Below are 25,727 nucleotides of genomic sequence, written 5' to 3'. Positions count from 1 at the left end.
TAAAAATGACAATTGTTTTAATTAAACTAAACTATAAATTACAAAGTAACAAGTTTACAACATACAGAGCAGACATAGTGCATCCCCCAGCTTTCAGTGCCTGGCCTTGGTTTCATATAAAAAGATTTGCTGAAACAAAAGTCCAGCTCACTGTTTTTGCTGCTTGACATATTAGGCCACGTGAAACCTTAAAAACCAGACAGAAAGCAGAGCTTCATCCTGGGTCCCTGTGTCTTTTCTAGTAGAGAATATTTATTAGTGTTTGGCATGGATGCAGTGCTTTGCCTCTATAGCCATATCAAGCAGTGTAGCTGCAGCCACTCACACCTACTGCTTTTCTTTGATTATCTGGGAATGTTAAAAGAACAATATGTAGTATAGAGAATAGGGCCCTGTGCCTGGCACTTGAGCAATAGCAAACCTGCTGCATATTTCATACCCATTACACCATATGGTGATAGCAGTGTGCACATAGGAATGTATTTCACTTGCTTGGTACTAAATCCACTCCCTAGTCTGCCAAAGCACCTCCACTACGGATGGCGCCTTCAGAAGACAGAAATAAGGGGCATTACTAAAGCAGACATTCCTGCTTGGTGGGTGGTATTGATGTTTGTATGTTACTCCAGCCCAGACATGAGTATGTGTAGTTCTCGGAAGGCACTTCCATAGCGGCCACTCTGCGAAGCCTTGCTTTTCACTAGCGGACTGAGAACACGCAGCTGCTTGTAACATAATTTGCACTTGGAAAGCCTACGGAAAGATTGCAGTAGTCAAATAATAGTACAGTGAAGACATTGACTGCATCTCATACAAATCAATTTAAACATGAACTGCACCATTACGTTTGGGGGCACTAGCATTGCTTTCGCTGTGAGCATTACAAAATGCAGGAGTATTGTAGTTTATGGTTTTCACACTGTTCTGTAGCTAAATAGGGAGTCTTTTTTTATTCAAACGCATCTTGTCACCTATATACAGTTGTGTTCAGAATAATAGTAGTATGCAAATGCATTAGGGACACTGCACATTCTATTCCAAATTAAAACATGAAAAAAAATGTATCAAATCTGTGTTATTCCTTTACAGAAAGTGAAAAAATTGAATATTAGGGTGTTTAGCAGTGCCTGCATTCTTCTTTACAAACTCAGACATTCACTGTATAAACTGAAAATTGTTTCAAGATTTTGCTTTCCTTTGAATCACTGAACTAATATTTAGTTGTATAATCAGTGTTTCTGAGAACTGCTGCACATCTGTGTTACATGGAGTCCACCAACTTCTGGCACCTGTTACATTCCACAATTCTTCTGTATTTCTTGCTTTTGTCTCAGAAACAGCATTTTTGATGTCACTGTTTGTGGCCCCTAGACCTCCCCCTCCCAAAAAAAGAACAATCTTACTTTCATCAGTCCACAAAATGTTGTGCCATTTCTCTTTAGGCCAGTCAGTGTGTTCTTTGGCAAATTGTAACCTCTTCAGCAAGTCTTTTTTTCAACAATGGGATTTTGCAGAGGCTTCACATAGGTGTCTAATTGTTCTAATTGTAACCGTACTCACAGGTAACTTTAGAACTGATCTGAGGCTTTTCTGCTATCTATTCGAATGGTAGTTTTCTGTTCTCTTCCACGTCTTTCAGGTTTTGGTTGCCATTTTAAAGCAGATGATATTAGCTGAGCAGTATATCATTTTCTGCACTTCTTTATATGTTTTCTCCTCTACAATCAACTTTTTAATCAAAGTACGCCGTGTTTCAGGACAATGAAAATCCAATTTTGACAGAATGAATGACCCCACACTGCTATAATTTTGAACAAGCCTCAATTACACATAATGAGCATTATGCATGCCATGACTGTTGGGTCTGTTGGTGTTATATTACTCTACTACACCTACTAGTAAATTATTTGCCATATAGAAATATAATTTCTACCGAAAACAGTGATCAGGTTAGTGAAGTCGGACTGCTATTATTCTGAAAACAACTGTACAATAGATTCAATGTCAGCATTAGTTGCTTGTAAACTTATCAGCACTTGTATACAGCAATACTTTGTTAACCACCAAAATGTTGGTGGCTAAAAGCATGATCATTATACTAAATGTGCATGCTGTATCCACTAACCTTTCCTCACGAGATATGTCCACACCGACAGATGGAGGTGCGGCTAAGATATCAGTGATTATCGGGAGAAACCTCTTTAGAATCAGTTTAAGTGAGATGCAGCCAGTCTGTACATAACTAAAAAAAACAAAACAAACCAGATGAAGAGAAAAATCAACAAAAGAAACCATCAAGATCAACACCAAGATGCCAAAACTGACCAAAACCTTTCTGCATGATTATAAACTTATTACGGTCATCATTCTAAATATTTAGAGAGTAAATTAGTGCTGAATCCAAATTAATGTGGATAAACCTGTCACCCAGTTACCACCCTTACCTTCTATTTGCAATCACCTTGGGACCTATTTTGCATTTAAATTCTGTCCCACTCTATCCTTCTCCTTAATGAAAAGAGAATAGTCATAAGGGGGGGGGGGGCTATCCTGTAATTTTAGATGAATGATAGCATATTTTTAAGCATTGCTGGATGATGCTCATTAAAAGGAAGTGTGTTACCTGGAAGGTAGTGAGGATGAGTCTATAAATATAAATCTTAGTTATGTGATATCAGAGGCACCTCATATTCAAGAAGAGGGAGCATCGCGAGTCTGACCCAGTGCACAAAAGGATAAAATTATATACAATATAATATAAGAAAATATCAGATTTGTATGCTCAAAAATTATGCTTATGGAAGCTTTAATTCTCTCAGCAACTTTTTCCAGAGAATAGTATCTGTAAATTAGATGATAATAATCCAACAACACAGATATCAGCATTGGGTGTAAGTATTACTAGCATGCATTAATGCTCGATGTGTTGTCTTGACAGGTTTCTAATGGTAAAAGCTGCTGAGACAAAAGTCCCATAAAACACAATGTATGCAATGAGTCTGAACATACTTTAACAATATGAAATTGGACATTGAAGTTGTTTATTAAAATGTGCTCATAAATGTATGACATCACTGACCTCTCATACTTGCTCTGTAACATTTTTTCAATCTGAGGTAAAACAGTCAAACAGAGGTCCAGCTTCCACAAAGACCTGCATGAGAACAGGATCCATGAGAAGATGTAGTATTGTAATACTCTGCCCAGTAAACAACTCATATCATCGATATGATGTTTTCTGGGTTTGTTTTGCCTTCCTATATTCAGTTATGTCTCAAGATTTGTAAGAATATACAGATACAGAAAACCGTGTAAAGTGAGAAAAGATACTTACGCTTTCTGGTTAACGATGTTTAGAAGATCCACAACAACCGAGAGATCATTAATGGCCACAGCAGAATCTATAGATGTCTTTAATTAAAACAAATCAGGTTGGATATAGTTATTTTGTTACTATTGCAAAATGTATTTATATCCCCTAGAGATAAAATACTACTCAGTTCTATATCCCAGTCTTGTTCTGAATGTGTTTTGAGCTCCAAGCTCATTTCTTATTATATCCTACAATACTCTATAAAACTGTATTCTTTTATGTTTTGCTTATATTACCTTGATGTCTCCTGAACTCCAAACGGCCCTCACAGTATCCAGGTTATGCATTCGACTTGTTAACACCATGCACATTGTGTCATGTCCCTTTTGAATCTGGGACACGGCTTCATCATCAACCACTTCGGTTGGAGATGAACTCTTAAAAGCCTGGGAGAATAAAAATTGTAGCGAGAATCTATTGTCATTTTAACCCTAGGATATGGCAACAGGGGCGAATTGCTTATTTGCAATAATGTTACATTAACAAGAAAAAATATCCATTCAATTGGTTTTAGCTGCAATCACCATTTAGACATTTATGACACCCATATTAACTGTGCATATGCTTGTTGATGTAGTAGGACTTAGTGTTATTCATTTCAAGTCAAATACTTTACTCACTGGCAGAAAATCAGCTGCTTTAAGTCCAATGGGCTCATTCCTTGCAGCAGATATCACTGGAGGCTTGCTTTGAGGTGCTGGAACAGGATTTGGCTCCTGACATTCAATGGGCGTAGAAGCAACCACTGGAGGACGTTGCAGAAGTTCAGTCTATGAAAACAGAAGAGTTGAAGAAAAACACGTAATTCAGTGCACCCAGCTGTTGGGAAGTGATTGAGAAGCTGTCATCTGCAGAGGCCTGAGTTTTCAATTGCTCTCTCTTTGAAAGAAGAGCCGTGATCACAGACTCCAACATATTACTAAGGATAATACAAAAAAAACATAAGTCTTTATACATAAGTCTAATGGCAGTATTACAGATATCCTTGAATTTTTAGGTTTATAAAAATCATGGGACAAATATGGCGGACACAAAACATACACAGGTATGGGGCTTGTTATCCAGAATGCTCAAGATCCTGGGGTTTCCCATTAAGGGGTCTTTCTGTACTTTGGATCTCCATACTTTAAGACTACTAAAAAATCATTTATACATTAGTTAAACACAATAGGACTGTTTTGCCTCCAAAAGGAATTAATTATATTGTGGTTGGGATCAGGTACAAGGCACTGTTGAGAAAAAGTAAATAATTTTTAAAAGTTTAAATAATTTGATTAAAATGGTATCTATTGGAGACAGACTTCCTGTAATTTGGTGATTTCTGTAGAACGGGTTTCTGGATAACAGATCCCATACCTGTATAAATAAATCACCGACACATAAGGAGCGGGAGGACCAAGGCCACTTTAAAGTGTTAGGCATAATTATTTAGAATACTGTTGATTTTCTACTTACATTTTTTTTGTTGATAATTGCAGGGGTCACTACATCTGGGGTGGGTGCTACAGCTTCCTTTACAATACTTGTATCTGCGAATAGATAACAACTGATAGACCGATTCATGTGCCGATAGATTTACTGTATTTTTTGCTATTCTTTTCCATTTTTTTTTATTTTTTGGAAGGTGAACCACTTTTTTAATTAAAGTTTTCATTTTTTTAAAAAATACAGTATAATACAGTTGTTCTGTACTGTACAATTGTATAAAGAAAGAAAGATAAAAATCAACAGCTTTAACTTAATTTATTGCCTGCTTCTCTTTATTCTGCTTTTAATTCTCTCAATTTGTTAATGCAACACTGTATTTCTAAAAAACAGTATCTAACTAGTAGTATGTAATTAGGATTACGGAGATGCCCTCATTTTCATTAAAGGACAAGGAAAGGCAAACAAATAAAATCCCATTTTTACTTTCTTTAAAGAAAAATAAATATTTTTCCAATATACTTTAATTAAAAAATGTGTACCGTTTTTATAAGAAGCCTGACTGTATGCAGTGAAATTCCCTCTTCATTTACTGCTGTGGATAGGAATTGTCAGACGGTCCCTAACTGCTAGGCAGGGAAACAATCATACTTATGAACAGCAGAGGGAGCCCACGCCTTACTTCCCAGCCATGCAGAACTCAAGCAGCTTTGTTTGTTTCCCTGTAGAGCAGTTGGCGACTGTGTAGAGATTTGTATTGGATTTTATTTTTGCCTTTACTGTTTCCAACTCCAGCTGCAGGGACAAAGACCATGAAGCCAGATTTAAACAGATAAACTGGGATTTAATTTGGAGGATACTTTGCTGCAGCCACTGGTTCTGCAGAGTTGGAGAAAGTTTGAATTAAAGGACATGTAAACCCTATAAACCCTTACCATGTCTTTAGGTTGGGCACATATTCCCCACACAAAATGCATCATTGTCTCTGTATTGGGTCAGGTAGTATCTGTATTCCCTCCATTAGCCTGCACTGTAGTGTTTTCCTGAATGCAAGATGTGCTTCAACCAGGAGGCCATTTTTCTATCAGCTACATCATCATTTATATTTGCATATCCAGCCATGCTTGATGACCTTGCTCAGACTTTTTTTGGTAATGTAACTTTATCAGCAAGTATGTGTAATCCCACTCACTCCTACATGTAATCCCACTCACTCATATGCATAAACCCACTCACCCATATGCATAATCCCACTCATACTTGTAATCCCACTCATGTGTACATGTAATCCCACTCACTCATATGCATAATCCCACTCATATTCATAAGTATGCATAATCATATGCATAATCCCACTCACTCATATGCACAATCCCACTCATATGCATAATCCCACTCATTATCATAATCCCACTCATTATCATAATCCCACTCACTCATACATGTATGAGTGGGATTATGCATATGAGTGAGTGGGATTATGCATGGGTGAGTGGGATTACATGTATGAGTGAGCAGGAATATGATGGATTGTGCATGAGTAAGAAGGAATATGCATGAGTGGGTGGGATTATGACAGATTATGCATGAGTGAGCAGGATTATGCATTGGTGAGCAGGATTATGCATGGGCAAGTGGGATTATGCATGGACGAGCAGGATTATGCAGGAATGAGTGGGATTATGACGGATTATGCAGGAGTTAGTAGTTTTATGACGGATTATGCAGGAGTGAGTGGGATTATGTATGAGTGAGTGGGATTATGCATGAGTGAGTGGGATTATGCATGAGTGAGCGGGATTATGCATGAGTGAGCGGGATTATGCATGAGTGAGCGGGATTATGCATGAGTGAGCAGGATTATGCATGAGTGAGCAGGATTATGCATGAGTGAGCAGGATTATGCATGAGTGAGCAGGATTATGCATGAGTGAGCAGGATTATGTTGAGTGAGTGGGATCATTTATCCTTACGGTTAACCTTTTAACAACCAGAGTGGCAGTTATCTAAATATTTCAAAGAGGCCGTGCACTAATTACATTTTTATGGGGGGGGTTACGTGTTCTTTAAACAATACAAAAACTATAAAATCCACATTAGACCCAGTGCAGTCTGCATATTCTAATTATTAATCAGTCTTGCTGTATCGGCTTCGGGAAGATATTATTTGATTTGTGCTGTTTTGATAATTTATGACGATTCCTAAGCAGCCCAGACCACACTGAGCATGTGCACAGTCTTGGTATTGCAAAGATGTTTAGCAAAGTTACAAGATGACAGTCCCCTGTGGCCAACTTTGAAAGCATAAATCATTTGTTTGATTAGGCTTCTGGTGCAGTAAGTTCCTGTTTACGTTTAGTATACAAAATACAGCATTTCTAGCCTTATTCTATTTTAGACTTTCCTTGTCCTTTAATCCAATGTTAGATTACATGAGCCAATTAACAGACAGAGTTCTGTCTTTTGCTTCCACACTTCTTTCTTTAATATGCCACTTTGTTTTTATAAAAAATTATCTGTTGCTTAAGTATTCATTGTGGGGGTATAGTTTTCCTTTAAGGTAGCACCACCCACCCATCAGCCTCACTTACCATCCTCGGGTGGAGCTGGGAATGGTTCACTATTCCGTGGGGGTGTCCTGGCTGCAAAGAAGAACCATAAACTAAAATAACTGAATATTTAAGTAGTTAGCTATAGATAGCACATCAAAACAATCCTGGTGACCACTTCTGATCTACTGAAGCAAACAATTGCCATAATTGCCAATAGCAACCAATCAGATATTTTCTTTCATTTTCCAACTTATAATAGACTGTCCAAAACTAATTTACTTGGTTGCTAATAGCAACAGCAATGGTGCAATCTATCCTATATGAACAGTATTAAGAATCACAGGTTATTTGTTAATTTAACTTGACCCTGTAGATGTACTAGTGTTTGTCACTAAACTATAATTTGAACAGGAAGAGTGGCACTGCTGCAAATGGGACAACCCAGGCTAGAGTGACTGTGGGTTGCCCCAGAATGCAGAGATATAAAAGCAGCTTTTGGCATAAAGGATGGAGACTGTAACTTTAACATTTTTAAGCATTTAATAGAACGGCACGCTCAACACACACACACTGACCCTTTTTAATTCGCACTTTTCTACTTACAGATTGCACTTTTTGGCTGAAAGATTTCTGTGTAGTCCTCTTGGTTTTGGATCTCAGCTCTGGATTCTTTCTCCTCATCATCACTTGTAGGACTTACCCTGCAGAAATACTCCGTATGAGATAAGCGGTATGGAAAAGTAAACTCATAAGCAGAGTTTCTCCAGACAGCTTTATATTTTTGCAAGGGGCACTTATAAAAAAAACTAATTTCTAAGCGATAGCAAAACAATCAGATGTTACCAGTTACCAGTAGGGGAGAGAAGAGAACTGCAGTGTGCAGTTGAGATATGCGAGTGTATAGGGCGAAATTAGGAAATTTATGGTAACTGGGGACGCGAGTACTTGGAGTTGTGAAGTAGAGGGAGGGGGCAGACTAGAGATGGTACAGGGGTGCCATGGCACCTAGATTACAACCATTCATATATTTAGATCTTTTGAAAAGCTTTGAAAGTTTCCCAATGGCATTGCTAGGTTAATGTAAAAGCATGTGGCACAGAAGATAGATAGCAATATAAAATGCATTATGTTCGGATAACTACATACAGAAAAAACCACTTAATTCTACTCATATTAGCAACATTATTTACCTCTTTGGCTTGTTACAGGTAGTAGAGGGACGCTCATATATTCGCCTAAGTGAGGTTCCAGTTGGAGCAGATTGGCCGATAGGCATCTCTGCAGGAACAGACCCTTGTGGGGCACAGCCAGTCATTTTAACTCGATTCAAGTCAACCACAAATGAGGAGATATTGGACTGGGCACTGGAGACTCCAATCTGCAATCCAGTAAAATGTTAAAATGCCATGTCGTATGCCTTTTTTTAACCTCATCTTCTATGTTAATATGGTTTAAACAATGCATAACAGGAAAACCGTCCTTTAATATATTTTAATTAATATTCTTATACATTTAAACAAATTTGCTTGACTGAATCTGCAGACAGATTCCTCTGTAAGAATCCAAATGCAGTCCTCTGTCCCTAACATACTTGTGTAGTATTGAGAGCGGATCATGCCAAGCTAAAACTCTTCATGTAGCGACGAGTACCAGATAATCTCACTGTAAATGGGTATTTACCTTGCCTTATCAGTCAGGCTCTGTCCAACATATAATTTAAAACATGGTCTAGCCCTGTTGTAAGTGACACGATGAGCCAAAATGCATATAAAAATGTTGATTGTGAATATTCCTATTATTATATGTTTTATTATTCAAGCAAGAGACATAAATGGCTGCTAATTAAATGTAAACTAAACCCTAAAAATGAATGTGGCTAATGCCATATTTTATATGCTTAACTTATTGCACCAGCCTAAAATTTCAGCTTCTAAATAGATGCAATGATCCAGGACTTAAAACTTGTCACAGGGGGTCACCATCTTGGACTGTGTCTGCAACACTCACATACTCCGGGACTCTAAGCAGCTGTTGAGGAACTAAGCTTAGGGGTCTTCGCAAATTATCAAGCAGAAAATGAGGTTGGCCTGTAATATAAGCAGATACTACAAGGCTGATTGTTACATTCTGATGCAAGTTGCACTGGTATGTAGTAATTATCAATATTAATTACAATATTAATTACTAATCAACGTAATACTGTGAAATTTATATTCTATATGTACTGTATATTGTGAGTAAGTACCAAGCTCAGTAAGTAACAACAACACAGATCATGTGCAGTGAATCAGCAGAAAAGAAGATGGGGAGCTACTGAGGCATCTTTGGAGACACAGATCTTCCCTTTTAAAGGTACTGTTCAGTGTGAAAATAAAAACTGGGTAAATAGATAGGCTGTGCAAAATAAAAAATGTTTCTAATATAGTTAGTTAGCCAAAAATGTAACGTATAAAGGCTGGAGTGACTGGATATGTAACATGATAGCCAGAACACTACTTCCTACTTTTCAGCTCTCTGGTTTCTGCCTGGTAACCAGTCAGTGTAACCAAATCAGTGACTTGAGGGGGGGGCACATGGGTCATATCTGTTGCTTTTGATTCTGAGCTGCATGCTGACGATCAATTGAAAACACACTGAACAGAAATGTACCATGTGGCCCCCCTTCAAGTCGCTGACTAACTCAGTAAGTTAGAGAGCTGTAAAGCAGGAAGTAGTGTTCTGGTTGTTATGTTAGACATCCAGTCACTCCAGCCTTTATACATTACATTTTTGCCTAACTAACTATATTAGAAACATTTTTTATTTTGCACAACTATTTACACACACCCAATTGTATCTTAGAACAACATCACAGCATAGCAATGCAGTATGGTATCGATAACTAGCTATCCCAACACAATACCATCAACAGGCTTCTAAGCAGTGTCTCTTACCATGACATATAGAATTTCCCCATCAAAATAAAGCAGGTACACATCGGCCCTATCTAAAATGTGATGCTGATTCTTAAGAGTAGAAAGTAATAGCAACAATAATAAGGAGATTTTGTGTACTCACCATTAAATCTCTTTCTCTTCAGTTGCTTGGGGGACACAGAGACAGTGGGGTATAGCTGGCACCACGGAGGCAGGACACAATAAAAAAATAGAAACTTGACCCCTCCTCCTATACCCCTCCTCTATAGGCCGAGACACTCAGTTTGTATCAAAGGAGAAACAGGAGGTTATTAATAATCAACAGAAAAACTGATAACTAATTACAAGAAGAACAGATGGTTGAGTCAACCAAGTCTGAAGCCAAGCGAAGGCCTCTATCCAGGGAGGGAAGCCCTGTGTCCCCCAAGCAACTGAAGAGAAAGAGATTTAATGGTGAGTACACAAAATCTCCTTTTCTCCAGGTCTGCTTGGGGGATACAGGGACAGTGGGGACATACCAAAGCTGTCCCCTGAATCAAGGGCGGGAAGTAGAGGCCTATGTGGAACCAGCCACTGCAGCCTGAAGTACCTTCCTGCCGTAGAGGGTGTCAGATGCTGCAAAGGTGCCAAACTGTTAAAATTTGGCAAAAGTATGGATTGAAGTCAATGTTGCAGCCTTGCACAATTGTTCCACTGAGGCTTGGTTTCGAAAAGCCCAGGACGCACTCATTCCTCTGGTGGAATGTGCCCTGATTGAGTCTGGGGGAACCTGACCCTGTGATGAATAGGATCTCTGTATGGCCTGTTTTATCCAGCAGGATATGGTAGTCTTAGTAGCAGGTGTGCCCCAGAGCAGGCCTGAGGGAAGGATGAACAAGGAGTCCGATTGACGGATGCCCTCGACCCGGTGCAAGTAAAACTTGAGGGCCCTAACGGGGTCGAGGGTGTGCAGTGCCGCTTCCTTCGCATTGGAAAGGGATGGGCAGAAGATAGGAATTGTAATTTCCTGGTTAAGGTGGAAGTGGAAACCACCTTGGGGAGAAAGAGGGAGAAGTATGAAGTTCTGCCCTGTCGTTGTGGAAGGTCAACAGAGGAGACCAAAAGGAGAGGGCAGAGATCTCAGATACTTTCCGTGCTGAGGCAATAGTCAGCAGAAAAACGGTTTTCCATGTGAGCCACAGAAGCCGAATAGGATCCATGGGCTCAAAGGGAGCTCGTTGCAGGGCACGTAGGACTAGGTTTAAGTCCCAATTGGGCACCGGTGAACGTACCGGGGGCTTTATGCAGGCCACTCCCTGAAGAAAAATCTTAACATCGGGGAGCAAGGCGAGACGTCTTTGGAACAGGATGGAAAGTGCCGAAAACGGAGATTTCAGCGACCTGGGGGACATGTCCAAGGACAGTCCCTCCTGTAGAAAGGCCAGAAGGTGCAGAGTGAAAAACTTCAGTGAATTGAAACCATTAAGTTGGCACCACCTATGGTAAGTGGACCAGAACCGATGGTATGTCTTGGCGGAGACCGGTTTGCGGGCTGCACTCATGGTAGAATGACAGCGTCAGAGAACCCCTTCCATCTCAGGATCGCGGTTTCAGTAGTCACGTCATCAAATTGAGGTTGGCAGGACAAGAGTGAAGGATTGGACACTGAGAGAGAGGCAGAGTCCAAGGTTCCTCTACTGAGAAATGTACTAGATCCGAGACCCAGGATCAACGGGCCATCTTGGAGCTATGAGGATGTGAGTAGTGTGTTCTCTCTGAAGCTTCTTGATCGGTGTTGGAATGAGAGTAAGAGGAGGGAAGGCATACGCAAGATGGAAGTCCCAGGGAGAGGTGAGGGTGTCTGCCGCCAGCACCAGAGGGTACCTGGACCTTGCAAAGAAGAGAGTAACTTTTCGATTGTGACGTGATCGACCTCTGGCGTCTCCCATCTTTGAGTGATCTTGTGGAGGATGTCGTCCTTTAGAGACCACTCGCCGGGATCTAAGAATTGTCTGCTGTGATAATCTGCTTCCCAGTTTAAGAGACCTGGAATGAAGATGAGCGAGATTTTGTTTGTGGGAGTAGAGTACTCTTACACCCGGTGGTCTGGCTGATGATCTTGTCCGCTACCGACAAGTGAAGTCGGCTGAAGTTCTGCTAATCACCTGTAGCGCATCGAGGGAGCCTTCACATAGGTAGTCATTACCCTCCTTGATTTGCGAGGCCAGGGGGACCCCTGTTGCAATCGCTCGGCATAAGGAGTGCGACCAAGATTGGACAGCTCTACTTACCTAAGCAGAGGCTAGAACCGGAGGGAGGTACCTGAAGCAGAGAACAGGTAAAGTAGAATGCCCTCAAGCTTCTTGTCCATGGAGTCCTTGAAGGAGGCTGCATCAGTAACTGGTAAAGTGGTGGAAATACTGGAACTAGGTTCAGGCTCCTGTAAGTGAAGGATCTCTAATACTGAGGAGATGAGTGAATCAATGGCCTCGGAGGAGAGTTTGGGGGGAGTCCTCTACCTCTTGGTCGGAACTGTGAGATAGTTCACCATCAGACAGGGCCGGATCGTCCTCGGAGTCAGGCGGCAGGGGAGAAGTAGTGATGGACTCCGCCTCACACTTATCCTTGGAAGGAGAGGGGGCTCTACGTTTTGGAGGTTTAGGCTGAGGATTATCTAGCCACGCTAGCAGTTTATCAAGGGAGAGAGCCAATTAACATTAGGACGGAGTTCTGAAGTCTCCGAAACGGCCTCAGGTGGCTTGCACGTGGAACACAGAGGGTCCTTGTGACCAGATGGCAGGTGTTTGCGGCATTTAGCACAAGCTTAATACTTAACCGATGCAGAAGTAGCTGGCCTGGAAAAAAGGTTATCACCTGTACCTTCAGACATGGTGTACACAAGCTGTTCCTGTAAGGGAGGAATTAAGTTAACAATATATATAATGTAGGATATAGATAGAGAGATATATATATATATATATATATATATATATATATATATATATATATATATATATATATATATATATATATATATATATATATATATATATATATATATATATATATTATATATATATATATAAAAAAACTGAAAATGCCTCCCCAGGGTACTGCTGAGTGCAAAGCCTTGGAGGAGAGTAGAAGCCTGATGAGGCAGTAATTAAAAAGCCTGCTGTCCTGTGGCAATAGCTAAAAACCCCACTGTGTCAGAAGTACTGCCCTGTTGTGTTCTAAGAAAAACAGGGGGGGGCTGCGCTGCAGAGAAGCTGGGGAAGAGCTCTGCCCAGTGTGATGAGTCTGCTAGTAATGACTGGAGCGTCGCCGGAAGAAACTCCTCCAGAATGGCCCCTCCCCTAGCAGTGATGTATGGTGCTGACACGCGACTTATAAAAATGGCACTTCCGGGGTGCACGTACAGTAAGCGCAAAATCTGGCCCTTGCCTCCCCAGGTAGAGTAAAAGACAGCCCGGTGAAGTCACGCGTAAAATAGTGGTGCGCAACCAGTGCTAAGCCCACAATAACTCTCTTGCGCTACTGACAGTGAGGCAGTAGGAAACATAATTGCCATTCCCATTGCCTGCCGGTGTGTTTGGTGGAGGCTGTTTAACATACTGCCTGGGTCTTAACTAGTGAACTGCAGGTTGCAACAAAATCTCCTATACTGCTGTGCTATGAAGGCAAATGGATTGTGAAGAGGGGGAGGGTGCTCAGAGAGAGTGAATAGGCTGGCTATTAAGGATATATGCTTACGGCAGGAGTTCCCAGAGTGCTAGTGTAGGGATCCTGGAGGCATATAAGGAGGAATGAGCCACAGGATGAACCTGGCTATACCTCAGCCCTGTGTCCCGGCCAGCTCATCCTCTCTCTGGACGACAGAGGGAGGGAATCAATGCTGGATGGTCAGTGCACAGCACAAGAGACCCCGGTGACATCCTCAAGTAATGGATCAGACTACTCAGTGTAGCTGTCCAGCTCCATATAATGTGAAGGAATTGTAATGAAATAAAAAGAAGAGCAAAATATATACTAAAATACTCCTGAATGCAGGAGACGGTCCTAACCTCCTGAGGACACAACAAAACTGGGTGTCTCTGCCTACAGAGGAGGGGTATAGCAGGAGGAGGAGGGGTCAAGTTTCTATTTTTTTTATTCTGTCCTGCCTCCTAGTGGTGCCAGCTATTCCCCCACTGTCCCTGTGTCCCCCAAGCAGACCTGGAGAAATATAAACTTTCTTGGTCACACATCTGCATGTGGTTTTTGTACGGAACCCTTTTAATCAACTTTAGACAAATTTGAACTTGATGTCACACAAACTGTGGCTTTTTGTTTTATGTATTATGTATTATTAAGACTATTTATTAAGTTTGTAAGAGCTTAATAAGTACAGTGCCTTGTATTCGACCATAAAATGATTCAATATATTTTTGCCCATGTTCTGTTGGCTTCTTCTAATGATTGACAATGTTGGACTTATGCTTATTATCACACAATAAGACACAGCATTTCAATGTCATTAACTTTTTTTGTATGCCATAGCATGTTTTCTATCACTTTATATAAACTCCCAGCCCTATCAACAATAACACTATAATCGTCCAATACAAACACTCTCCTATCTCTATCTTATAACTGATTTCTCTGCAGAAAGTGCCTAGGATCTACTATTTCCTAGCAATCACAATATTGTAGCATATCACAAAAGAGAACAATAATCTAGAGCAGTGCCAACCAACTGGCCCTTTGTGTGGCCCCCACATGAAAGTCTGACAGCTGTGCCTGCTTCTCGTTTATACTTTAAAAGGTATCAGTATTGAGATTAACTGGCCCTTGCATTGTATAAACCTCAAATCGAGACAATAAACTCCTGCATTATTCAAACCTGTAATTCTCCCTGCATTGTTTAGATTTGTAACAGGTCTATTGTTCACACCCCTAAAGCCTTGCACTGTTCACACCTCTAAAGCCCTGTACTGTTCACACCTCACTGACTGTAAATGCCCACATTATTCACATCTCAAACTGCTGGAGAGTCACCAGCGTTGTGTCACTATATGTAGCACAGTATGAACTGTCCATCTTAGAGTTGTTCCGATAGGTTTCCCTGCCTCTTGCTGTATTCTGCCTGCCTTAAACTCCCTGTGTATGCCATACTCTGCCTGCCCTATGCTACGTGTGTCATACTCTGCCTGCCCTACTCTGTACCCTGTGGGACGCGAGCCTGATAGGGGTTGTTTTGGGGGTTTGTTAGCATTTGGAAATTGTTGTTAGGGGCCCCTAAGATGTTTAATCATTTGCTGGGGGTGCTGTGTTATCCACAGGGGAGGAGGTGGCATATGGATTTAAGGGTATGTTTATGGTATATTTTTTTTTGTATTGACTTACATTTTTCACATATTAGTGATGAGTGATATCCCAGCAGTGAGCACCACCATTTGTTTTTTTGGTGTGGAATGGTCTTACAGGTTCTTGTGGTAACATGGGTGTGGTTTAAAATGGGGTTGGTTTAAAAAGGGGGAGAGGTCAACATTGGCTTCCATTATCGGTCCTCCACCCCATAGGCCTGAAAAATTACGGCCCTTAGTACCACAGGTGTTGGACAGCACTGATCTAGAGCACAAACATGATTTTAAACAGAACCGAGAACCATAAACATATACATGAATGCCTTTATCTAATAAAATTGATTTACTCACCAGCTGGTTGTTACAGATGGCCAGGTCTGAAACTTTGCCCCATCCTACAGGAACAGAGTCAAAGCACTGGTCTGGCTCCCAGCCATATACCCGCAGTGCATCTTTCCCTCCACAGAAAATGCAACCACCATCATTGCTGAAAAGGATTGCCCTTTTGGAGAAAAAAAAAAAAAAAAAAAAAAAAAAAAGATACATTCAAGATATTTTTATTTTATAACATGAATAGAGTAAATAACTGTATACTTCTACTGAAACTTTTTATAAACGCCCTTACATACAAATAGCACTGAAAATTGTTAATGGACTAATAACAGAAAGTTGCTTAGAATTTCTTTCAAAAAGTAAATGTTGGGTCTACTTCACTGTTAAGTTACTACACTCAAATATTACTAAATATAGTATGTATATATATATATATATATATATATATATATATATATATATATATATATATATATATATATATATATATATATATATATATATATATATATATATATATATATATATATATATATATATATATATATATATATATTTTTTTTTTTTCTCCAAATCACATCCGACTCTCATTGCCTGGGTGCGTGCAATGAGAGTCGGATGTGATTATATATATTTTTCTCCAAATCACATCCGACTCTCATTGCCTGGGTGCGTGCCACTAGTAACACATCGATCCTCCAATGAAGAAGCCACACTCACAGATCTTATCCAAAAGTATAAACGATTTATTTAAGAAACTAGTTTCTTAAATAAATAGTTTATACTTTTGGATAAGACCTGTGAGTGTGGCTTCTTCATTGGAGGATTATATTATATACAGTATATATATATATATATATATATATATATATATATATATATATATTTTTTTTTTATATATATACATATACATATACATATACATATACATATACATATACATATACATATACATATACATATACATATACATATACATATACATATACATACATACATACATACATACATACATACATACATACATACATACATACATACATACATACATACATACATACATACATACATACATACATACATACATACATATATATATATATATATATATATATATATATACATACATACATATATATATATATATATATATATATATATACACATATACACACACCGTATATATTTTTTTAAAAATTTTTTATATTTTTTATATTTTTTTTTATATTATTTCATAAAATGGAAGAGTGGTGCAAATTGAATACCATGTCTTAAAAGGGCAGTTCCAACTTTTAGTAGGAAATATAAAGTGATATTCTAAGACAATTTGCAATTGGTCTTCATGTTTTATTATTTTGTTTTAATTATTTAGCTTTTTATGTAGCTGCTCTCCAGTATGACATTTAAGCACCCATCTGGTTGCTGTGGCCCAAATTATGTTAGCAGCCAGGCATTGATTTAAATAACAGACTGCAATATGAACATGAACAGGAGAGGCCTGAATAGAAAGGTAAGTAATAAAAAATAACAGTAATAAAATTGTAGCCTCACAGTGCAATCGTTTTTTGGCTGCCGGGGGTCACTGACCCCGACCTGAAAGCTGGAAAGAGTCTGTAGAATGCAAAAATTTTAAGACCATTTGCTTAGAATGAGCCATTCTATAATATACTATAGAATGAACCCTTTAAAATGACCCATACCTAATAGTGCAATAGGCATAGTATCATGATTTGGAGTTGCTGTTCAACAGATGCTTGGTATCTTCTTAGGACAGAAGCAAGAATGGATGGTTGAGAACTGGTTTCAGGTTGCTTAAAAACTGAAGTTTGGGTGAAAACTCAACAAGTATTTAAATATCCAGATTTATTTGTACAGTTATAATAAATATGAAACAGCATAAACCTTTTTCTTACCTTACAGGAATTGTTTCTCCCTCTGTACATCCGATCAGCTGGAATTTCTCTAGGTCCCAGAAGCGTACAGTCCTGAAACATAGTATAGAGATCATACATACATATTGTATATAAATATATTTTTTCTCAGTGTGAACTCAAAATTGTCCCTGTGCCTTTACCGGTCTGCACTTCCCGATGCCAAAAGGTATTCATTGGGATGAAACTCGATAATATTAACAGGTCCTTTATGTTCTGATAATTCAGCCATCATTTTTCCTGCAGTCAGGTCCCAAAGCTGGTAAACCAAAATGAGCTTAATTAACTTCAAATTGATTAAAGGAGGATGATAAACACATGCATTTATATACATTAGAGCACATGCAACTGTATGCCAATAAATGAACTTTCTTTTCTACAGTTTGTACAGTCAGGGACATGCTTTCAGACACTATAAAGCTTTATTTACACTGACTTTTTTTAGCCAGTTTAGGAGTCTTTGAACTTTACAAATGTAAATGGAACTCAAATAAACAAATTGGCATGGGAAGGGAGTGTTTTTGTACAGAGTTCACTGCCTCAATTGATATACTGTACATATTAAACACAAGTCCTATTTATTGTGCTTCTGTTGAACTAAGGTGCACTGTACACTACTCCTTTAACAGCATTTGAATAAGTCTCCCACATGCAATCTAGATACTTTCTGAAACTAGTTTCCATTTCAGTTTCTAAATGGCTGTTATTTTTAGTATTTCCCCAATATCTTAAAAATGTCACACCATTGATAATCTTCCAGAGGACAAGCTTTTTAACTGCCGGCACTGTTTTTACCTTTATAGAATGATCATCTGAAGTGGATGCCAACCACTTTCCATCTGGACTGAAACGGAGACAACGAACTGCTTGTGTATGACCCTAGAGACCCACAGAATAGAAAATGTCAGTGTTCAGTCATCTGCATTTTCAGACAAATTCAGGTAATGCTTTATTACTGCATAAGCTTCAACACATAGTTACAAAAATATAAGCCACAAAAGAAGGTACCTTATAACGAAAAACACAGCCTTTCCTGCGCACATCCCATAACTAAAAGAACAACAAAAGAAAAGTCTATTAAGTGGGTAGTGATTTGAATATTGGCACATTAGCATCCCTTGTATAGAATATATCATATATGATGACCCTGGCTTCAGCTCATTAATCAAATATGAATTTAACATGTTGAACTAAAGAAAACTGAGAAAAGAAAGAATAGAAAGATATGTTCATTAACTAACACCAAAAAGAAAATTGGGCTCATGTTTGGCTCTTAAGAAATGAGGTTGGATTTAAGAAATACATAAATAAAAGGTGTGTGTACTTATAGTTGAATTTTTTGTTTTTACCCCCTTACATGTCCATCCCATCCCCTGTAATTAGGGGAGTTAGTTTAAAGGGAGATAATGTGCTCTGTATAAAAAATCTGATCCCTTCCCTCCGTTGCTGTCTGGCTGTCTCAGTCTTATGGATAAAAATGAGTTTACTAAACAGGGTTGTACATGCTAAGAATAATTTTATTCTTCTTTACCCAAATTTGTTTTTGTGGGTTTAAATATATGGAATGAAAAAAACAAATATATAGAATGAAAAAAACAAATAACTGTAGGTTTCAAACACATCAAAAAACAGTTGTTATTGATTTGGCTTTTGCTGAAAACAGGCCTTTCAACTGACAAAATACATTAAAGAAAGTAACCTCCAGTTACCATTTGAAAAATAGATATCCTGGAAACTTAAACATGGGTAAACATGGCTCTCTAGGCAAACATAACAGCAATACATTATGAACTGTTCTTTTAACTTTCACCGTCACCTCATATATATGTCACAATGCTTTTTGTCTGATTCATTCATTCATGCAGGTTTCAATAGTCAGAACCAGGGGTACAAGGAATAGCAAAGGACAGGCATACTGTTTTCAGGAGCAATTACATTCACAACATTATAAACACTGAACATTTGTAATCAATGTATATTAGAAAGTTGCTTATAATTATTTCTAATGTCCTCAGGGAAAGGGGAGGGGAACTCAAGTTTACAGACCTATAGTCCTTGTCGGATTATTATGCTTGTTATTTAACATTAGAAATTATTTTTAGGGTGTTGTGTGATCTTATAATTTTAGTCATTCTGTATGGGTTATGTTAATTCTTACTTTTATGTTGGTGTCCAGGGACCCAGATGCTACAAACTCCCCATAAGGATGAAAATCCAGGCTGCAGACATTGGCTTTGTGTCCCATTAGTGTCCTCAGAACTGAAATAAAATAGTAAAATTAGTAAATTACACATCAAGAACTACTTTCTATGGCACAGTATACATTATGCACACACATTCAAAATGTAAAATAAATCAAATGTATAATTAGCAACTTCTAATTCTATTCATCACACAAAATACAAATACTTTGGAGCTGCGTTGAGAAATATACAGTTACTGTTAGTTACTACTTGGCAAAATATTACAGTCCCTTATGAATTGTTCCAGCAATATGAATTGCTTCAACCAGAACATGATAAGAAATGGCAAGTATATATTATAAATATCGTTTTAATACCTTATGCAAAACTTCTCTCAAGTTAAGTTTACCTGCAAAAATACTATACATCAAACTATTCTATATTTACCACTGAAAATATTTAATCTTTCATATTCTCTAAGAAACTTTGGCACTCACTTTTAGCTGCTTCTAGATCCCAAATTCGCAAAGATCCAGACTGTGAGCCAGCCACAATTAATTCTTCAGAGTTATTGAAACGCACGCTCTCCACTGGAGTAGTATGTCCAGTTAGACTCTAGACAAAAAATAAGAATTAGTAGCACCAAAGAAACCACAACTGTAATTCAAATCTGATGAACGGAGTTCTCACCATAATGCAGTTAGGTTTATTAACAGACCAAAGATTAACACGACAATCCTCTCCTCCTGTGGCCACCAGACGACCAGAACTCTTTCCCAAAGCCACAGAAGACACACTGCTTCCATGGGCAACAATTTCTTCTGTAAAATAAATAGAAGAAAAAAAAATGGGGCAAGAATAAGAGATGGTGTTTAAAAAAATAAATAAATAAATAAAAAATAAAAAAGCATGACAACATTAGTGTGCAGTCTAGATAGGATTGGATTTCAATACAAAACATTAAAGCACCACAGTGATAGACACTTAACAAAAACAGAAATATCAACAGCAAATCAAATATATTAAAAACTTTGGTGATTAAATCATAAAAGATACTCACGCAGCTTCCATGTTGTTTTTGTAGTGGAAGGTGATGCCATGACTGCGCAAAAGCCAATAATTCAAACAGGAATGCACCAAGATCTTCTCCCAGAGGGGTTCAACCCCCCAGAAAGGCTCTACAGAACACAGTTATAGGTTTTCCAATATAATCACACTGCCTGTTGGAAGGAAAACAAAATGAGTGCTACAGCACAAACAAGAAATACTGCTTTTTGTTTTGCACAAAAAAAGTTGCTGAATGTTACTTTACTGACTTTAATTCTACCTCTCTGGAGGCAAGAAACATGCCAACCACAACCCATCTTTATGAATACAAGCATTTTACCATATATGTTAAACATTGTCCATATTAATAAGGCATGTTTTTATTTGGAAATATGGCCTGATCTATTAAAACAGTGTTTCTTAATATATAAATATATATATGTATACATTAATGTTCTTTAAGGGAAACTTAAAGAACACCAGGAATTACTTATTAAGGAACTCTTTATTTATTATGTATTAACAAAACGAATAGTGTTCAAAATGTAATCATATATTATGTCTGGACTACTGTTTATTTTGCATAGTATTGAAGCTTTTTTTTTTTTCTTTATTGAAATTTTTAAACTTTTATAAAGAAGAAAAGAGAAGGAGGTAGAACTCGAGTCCGAGATAGAATAGGAAAAGTGAGGAGGGGGATGGGCCTCCTTTAGGTGTCTCAGAATAATGTTGGAGCAGATAGGTCTAATTGGGCAAACCCTAGTGGAAGAAGGTGTGTTGTTCAGCAACTGTCCTTATAAGTCAATAGGCCGCGTCTTTTCATTTCATGTATACAGAGGTCCCATATTACCAGCTGCAGAGGGAAAGTGAAAGACATTTAAATACTCTGGCTCTCCCCCAACAGGCATTCCACCTTTTCCGAAATTTTCCTGGGCAGCCTCTAGCCATGTAAATTAGCTTTTGACTAGGAAGAACGTTTTTAATTCGTTTTTTCCAGAAGTTTAAATTCGGAGGGGTGTTGAAGCTTTTTATTTTCTATTTCATAGCAAGTAATGTTTTTTGTTTTTTTTAAACAAGTAGCATATGTGACTTCAATGGCTGAAATAAAGAAGAACAGCGCAAAAAAAAAAAAAACTTGTATCCATTCTTTTGTTTTCATTTATGTATAGCACCTGCTGCATCTATCACAGAAGCCACATCTTTAGGTGGGATCTGCAACCATGCTGTAGAGAGAGTGGTGCCAAATATAATAAACCTGAAATGATCAGGGCTATATACAGCGTTTACATAGATTCATTCACAACAAGCCTAAAAATAATCAATATAATATATAACATAATGGGGTGACTTTACAATTTATTCTATGTTAACTAAAGCTTAAAGAATTAGGCTAGAATTTCTGCACATCATTCTTCTGTACCAGCCTGAAGCCATCACAGCCCATTAGTAGTAAATATCTGTGCACTTAGTACCTCCACATCTTCTTTTCTGCTGATTCACAGCACATTCTCTTTAATGGTATCAGTAACCTTATCTTAGAGACTGACTAATAGACTATGGGGCAGATTTATCGAATTCATACTTTTTTCATTGAATTTGTGTATTCTGTGGTCAAAGTAAAATCGTTTGAATCGAACGATTTTAACGTACGATCGAACAATTTTACTTTGACTTCAAAAAACTTACAAAAATGCTGAAGAAGGTCCCCGTAGGTTAACATAGCACTTCGGCAGGTTTAATTTGGCGAAGTATTGAACGTTTTTTTAAAAAGAGACAGTACTTCGATTATCAAATTTTCTAACTATTTTACTTCAAATCGAATTTGAAGTAAATTCAAAGTCGTAGTATCCTATTCGATGATTGAAATATCCAAAAAAACAACTTCGAATTTCGACCCTTGATAAATCTGCCCCTAAGTGCGTGTATGTATGTACATATAGAAATACACACAGAAAAGAAATAAATCAGGCATGAGCTTGCATAAGGGGGAACCTCATTTTTTTTAATTTAATTAGCAACAACCCCTCAATTGAGCACAAAATGCACTGAGCATGAGCACTTCACTGACACTCCAAACTAGATCCAAGTTTTGATGGCCTTGATCATTACTAGAACAGGAATGAAGATGCTTTAGGCTGGTAAATTTGTAGCCACAATGTGATTTAGGTTAACTTCTCCTTTAAGACAAGCAGTGCAGATGGAAGTTCTCGTTTATAAGGTGGAAGAAAAGTGACGACTATAAACACAGGTAACCATGGCTACAATCTAGCACAGCACAAAGCACCTGCTGCAGTCCAAGAGACAACCAAAGAGCACACAACAAGACTTGGCCAGACAAAGGCAACGATCAATGTGCCATTGTCCTTATAAAGAACGAGACATTAACAGGCCATATAAGTAGACGGAGGGGTTTAAAAGGAGAACGCTGTGTTACACTTACCTGAATTACAGGCCCTCCTATCAGAGAGCTGCAGACGAGGGCGGTTGCTATGGCAGCAGCATCTAATTTCCACCAAACAGCTTTTTGTGCGGCTAGTTTCATCAGTCCAGGTAGAGCTGCATAAGAACTGGATAAAAGTCACCTTGTAACCCACACTGGGCAGCAGTCGCGCTTTTTCTGACACAGAGCGCAATCCTCGATCGCTACCTACACCTGTTACCTACAAACTTCCCCTCCAGTCTTTCCGAAAATCCCGACGCCGCAAATCTCATCACGCGAGACTGGCGCCACGACTACACGTTAGCGCGGTGACGCATCACTTATAGTGGGAGCGACGAACAGGGATTTGTAGTGCAATGGGAAGCGGCTAGTATGAAGTTGTCGCTCACTCACTCATAATGGGTTTTTTTTTTTCTCTAATCGCACCTCGTATTTTGTTTGGGGAGAAAGAAGACTTTTCTTGACCTCAGCCTCCAATATTGCCTCAGAAGTCATTTCTAGTTTCTGCACAGGGCTACGAATTATGAAAGAGAACTGAAAAAATACTTTTTTTTGATTGCCAGTAGTACCTGTGCACCTACGACTTTTTATTTCCAAATTTGACTAAAAACAGAGGTTTTCTTATGCAAACTAGTGCCTGGTGAAATTAAGTCATTTTAAGTTTTGTATTTTGAGGGTCCTTTTGTGTTTTGTACAAAGAACGAGGAGACCACAATGGGTGCATAGCTCCCAACATTTTGGAATTAAAAAGAGGGACAAAAATGTTTTTCCTGCAATTTTTTGACCACACCCCTTTCTGTGGCCACACCCCCTAATTATCATGTTTGTTTTACAAAATCTGGCAGGTTATGAAAGTTTGAAAATATTTCTCCTTATCTAAACTGTGTTTTTGTGTCTCAAAATTGTTACAAAGTATCTTATTTGCACCTGTTAGCCGTTCTGGGCTCTCTGCTAAAAGCCAATTAAGTGAGAAACTTTGTTTCTTTTTCTGGCTGTTCAGTGCATAGAAAAGAGGGACTTTCCACTACAAATGAGGGACTGCGGGTTGAGCAGTCAAAAGAGGGACTGTCCCTCCGAAAAAGGGACAGTTTGGAGGTATGTGGGTGGAATTGACCAAAAGTAAACTGTCAGTTACTGCTGGTCCTAACTTTCTTGTATGCAGGAAACCTGTCAGTTGTGGGGCCCCAAAATGGCATCGGGGAAGAGTAGGGTTGCCACCTGCCCGGTATTTTACCTGGCTGGTAAAAATGTTGCTTGATGCCAATGTTATTTATAGGGAAACACCATAAAAATATAGGAAGGCCGGTATTTTTTTCCAGAAAAGGTAGCAACCCTAGTGAAGAGCGGTACTAGCAGGCGTTGCCCTTCTTTCGCGGAGGAATTAGAACACAGCGGCTCTCACCCAAACAGAATTTCAGTTATTTTGAATTGCGGTCCAGTGTTTTATGTAAAGACCAGGACAATGTTTTTTAATTTAGGCTGAGAACACAAGGAGCATTGGCTCTGCTGCAGATTCGCTACCTGCCTCAGCTCTGTTGATCTATAGAGCCAGTGCGTAACTAGATGTTACTGGGCCTCACAGCAAATTCATTTTAGGGCCCCCCAACAAGTTTTACCAATATATGTTAAAATTTCTCATTAATTAGGGCCTCGTGGAGTAGCAAAGATGTGGAGGAGGCTTCTCCATTAACTGTTGAAGAGCGCAATAAAAACTTACTAGACTAGTGGAGGATCAATTGGAAAGTCTTGACTTATGTTGGACTCATGGGGCCCCTTATACCTCCTGGGCCCCTCTGCACCTGCAGGGTCTGCTTCCTCTGCAGTTACGCCCCTGTATAAAGCTTCCACTTGTGTGCAACGGAACTGAGATCAGACTGGAAATGCCTGCTTTGCCTACAATATGTGAGGGAATATGTCTGAAAGCAGACACTGTTTTCGAAGCTGAAACGTTTGCTTGAAAAAGAGCCATGGGACATCAATTTCCTTGAGGAGTGTTGTGCTGACTTAGAATTTTGGGATCCATGTAAAGACTTGTGGATGTTTTGTTCAAAATGATTGTCATAAGCTCACAGCAGTGACAAGCATGACTGGGGCAGGATTAGGGGACTGTCACCGTGTATGTCATGAAATGCTTGAGAGCTACAGTGTGTCAAAAAATGCTTTGGCAGACTACTATGAAATGTTGGGGGCCAATGAAGCAAAGG

At 38.7% G+C, this 25,727-nt stretch overlaps 1 protein-coding gene across 2 annotated transcripts; it reads right to left on the bottom strand.

Annotated features, from left to right (window-relative positions):
- Positions 1–24,236, bottom strand: katnb1.S (katanin regulatory subunit B1 S homeolog). Of its 2 annotated transcripts, NM_001086728.2 has the most exon segments (20): positions 1–753; positions 2,126–2,242; positions 3,080–3,154; positions 3,335–3,411; positions 3,610–3,759; positions 3,994–4,143; positions 4,829–4,902; positions 7,390–7,440; positions 7,954–8,051; positions 8,541–8,728; positions 15,941–16,091; positions 17,836–17,907; positions 17,997–18,112; positions 18,649–18,732; positions 18,862–18,903; positions 20,012–20,112; positions 20,534–20,651; positions 20,727–20,857; positions 21,097–21,256; positions 23,524–23,739. In NM_001086728.2, coding segments are annotated over 19 exon segments (1,968 nt in total). In that variant the 5' UTR covers positions 21,137–21,256; positions 23,524–23,739; the 3' UTR covers positions 1–620.
- Between the last annotated feature and the right edge of the window lie 1,491 nt (positions 24,237–25,727).

Source organism: Xenopus laevis, chromosome 4S, assembly GCF_017654675.1.
Source record: "Xenopus laevis strain J_2021 chromosome 4S, Xenopus_laevis_v10.1, whole genome shotgun sequence".
In the NCBI taxonomy this organism is placed as follows: domain Eukaryota; kingdom Metazoa; phylum Chordata; class Amphibia; order Anura; family Pipidae; genus Xenopus; species Xenopus laevis.
The sequence above is the reverse complement of the archived record's forward strand: the minus strand, read 5'-3'. Positions and strand labels throughout refer to the sequence as shown.